This window comes from Priapulus caudatus, unplaced genomic scaffold (genome assembly GCF_000485595.1).
Source record: "Priapulus caudatus unplaced genomic scaffold, Priapulus_caudatus-5.0.1 Scaffold531, whole genome shotgun sequence".
Taxonomy (NCBI): Eukaryota; Metazoa; Priapulida; class Priapulimorpha; order Priapulimorphida; family Priapulidae; genus Priapulus; species Priapulus caudatus.
The window spans coordinates 232,453-234,055 of NW_014577592.1; the positions used below are offsets into that span (position 1 = coordinate 232,453).

At 43.7% G+C, this 1,603-nt stretch overlaps 1 protein-coding gene across 1 annotated transcript in view; it reads right to left on the reverse strand.

The window, feature by feature from the left end:
• The window catches only part of LOC106811358 (ATP-dependent RNA helicase DHX36-like), a 27,666-nt gene that overhangs the window by 4,734 nt on the left and 21,329 nt on the right, over positions 1-1,603 (reverse strand). The window contains exons 14-15 of the mRNA XM_014814944.1: positions 922-1,138; positions 376-549 (exon numbers count right to left, since the gene is read on the reverse strand). Of these exons, the coding sequence (XP_014670430.1) occupies positions 376-549; positions 922-1,138 (391 nt within the window). The remainder of the gene's footprint in view (positions 1-375; positions 550-921; positions 1,139-1,603) is intronic.

A 1,603-nucleotide genomic window follows, 5' to 3' on the forward strand; every position in this document is an offset into this window, starting at 1 on the left:
CATCGATCATTCATGAGACGTTGAGACAGCGATCATTCATGAGACATTGAGACAGAGATCATTCATGAGACGTTGAGACAGCGATCATTCATGAGACATTGAGACAGAGATCATTCATGAGACGTTGAGACAGCGATCATTCATGAGACATTGAGACAGCGATCATTCATGAGACATTGAGACAGCGATCATTCATGAGACGTTGAGACAGCGATCATTCATGAGACGTTGAGACAGCGATCATTCATGAGACGTTGAGACAGCGATCATTCATGAGACATTGAGACAGAGATCATTCATGACACGTTGAGACAGCGATCATTCATGAGACATTGAGACAGCGATCATTCATGAGACGTTGAGACATGAGCTCACCAGCGGTATGACGAAGGCATCCTTGAAGCTGAGACTCGCAGCTATGGTCAGCACGGGATCGAGACAGCGGAACATCGCTGCAAACAGGATCATCTTGCCCGTGTGAGGGTCTGTTGGCATGCGCGCCAGGTGGAAGCCAAGAGCCGTCAAGTCCTCATTCTCATCCAGCGCATTCTTAACGACATCAACACGTTATTATTATAAACATATGTATGTTCCAATATATCTAGAGTATATAGACTATATATATATATATATATATATACATACTACATATACAATATATACTATAGAGTATATGTGTGTGCGTGCGTGTGTGCGCATGTGCGTGCGTGCGCATGTGCGTGTGTGTTCTCTACAGAGGTTTTATAAGTGTGGTACATGAGTAATGCTCATAACTATAAATCATGCATGCTGCAAAATATATGAGTACACATTGACAATATATAGACATGTAAACATACTAGAGCGTATCTATGTTCGTGCTATCACGCGCCATCTTGTTACGATGTTAGCTAGCAGGCACATGTATGCGAGAAAACGTACGAGGGTGGTGAGATTACGTAGGGCGAGGGTGAGAACGGCATCCGACGGTGGCTCCATCGCGCGGCTGACAAACGGCTGCACGAGGCCAAGCCGCAGCAGCTTCACCTGCAGACACAACTCTTCTAACGGAGTGCGCAGAATCTCCGGCAGCTGGTAGGCATCCATCAACGACTGCTGCAGCCGGTTGTACAGGTGGAAGCAGTAACCAGCCTGAACCCTGCAACAGCAGCAGAGATCAACTATAGCAGAGTTTGTTACAGTGCAACTACTTGGTTGCTGTATTATTCGCACAGACTGCTTAGATGCTGTTTATTCATAGATGTGTAACTGTGTGTAACAGCAGAGATTTCAGGTTGAAGCAGTAGTCAGCCTGCACCCTGCAATAGCAGCGACTTACTATATATATTGTAACTACACCTATAGTAGAGTCTACATAGTAAAATTATAAAGTATTACGAAATTAAATAGAGTATTTAAAAGGTTATTATTATTAATCTTTTAGTAACAAGTATAAAGCAATGGGATTTACATAAATATAAGTATAAGTAGTAGACTCTTAAGTATCGGATGAATGTGGGGAAAAAACTGGTTGAAGGTACAGGCACCAGTGTGGCCCCTTGAGAGAGAGAGAGAGAGAGAGAGAGAGAGAGAGAGAGAGAGAGAGAGAGAGAGAGAGAGAGAG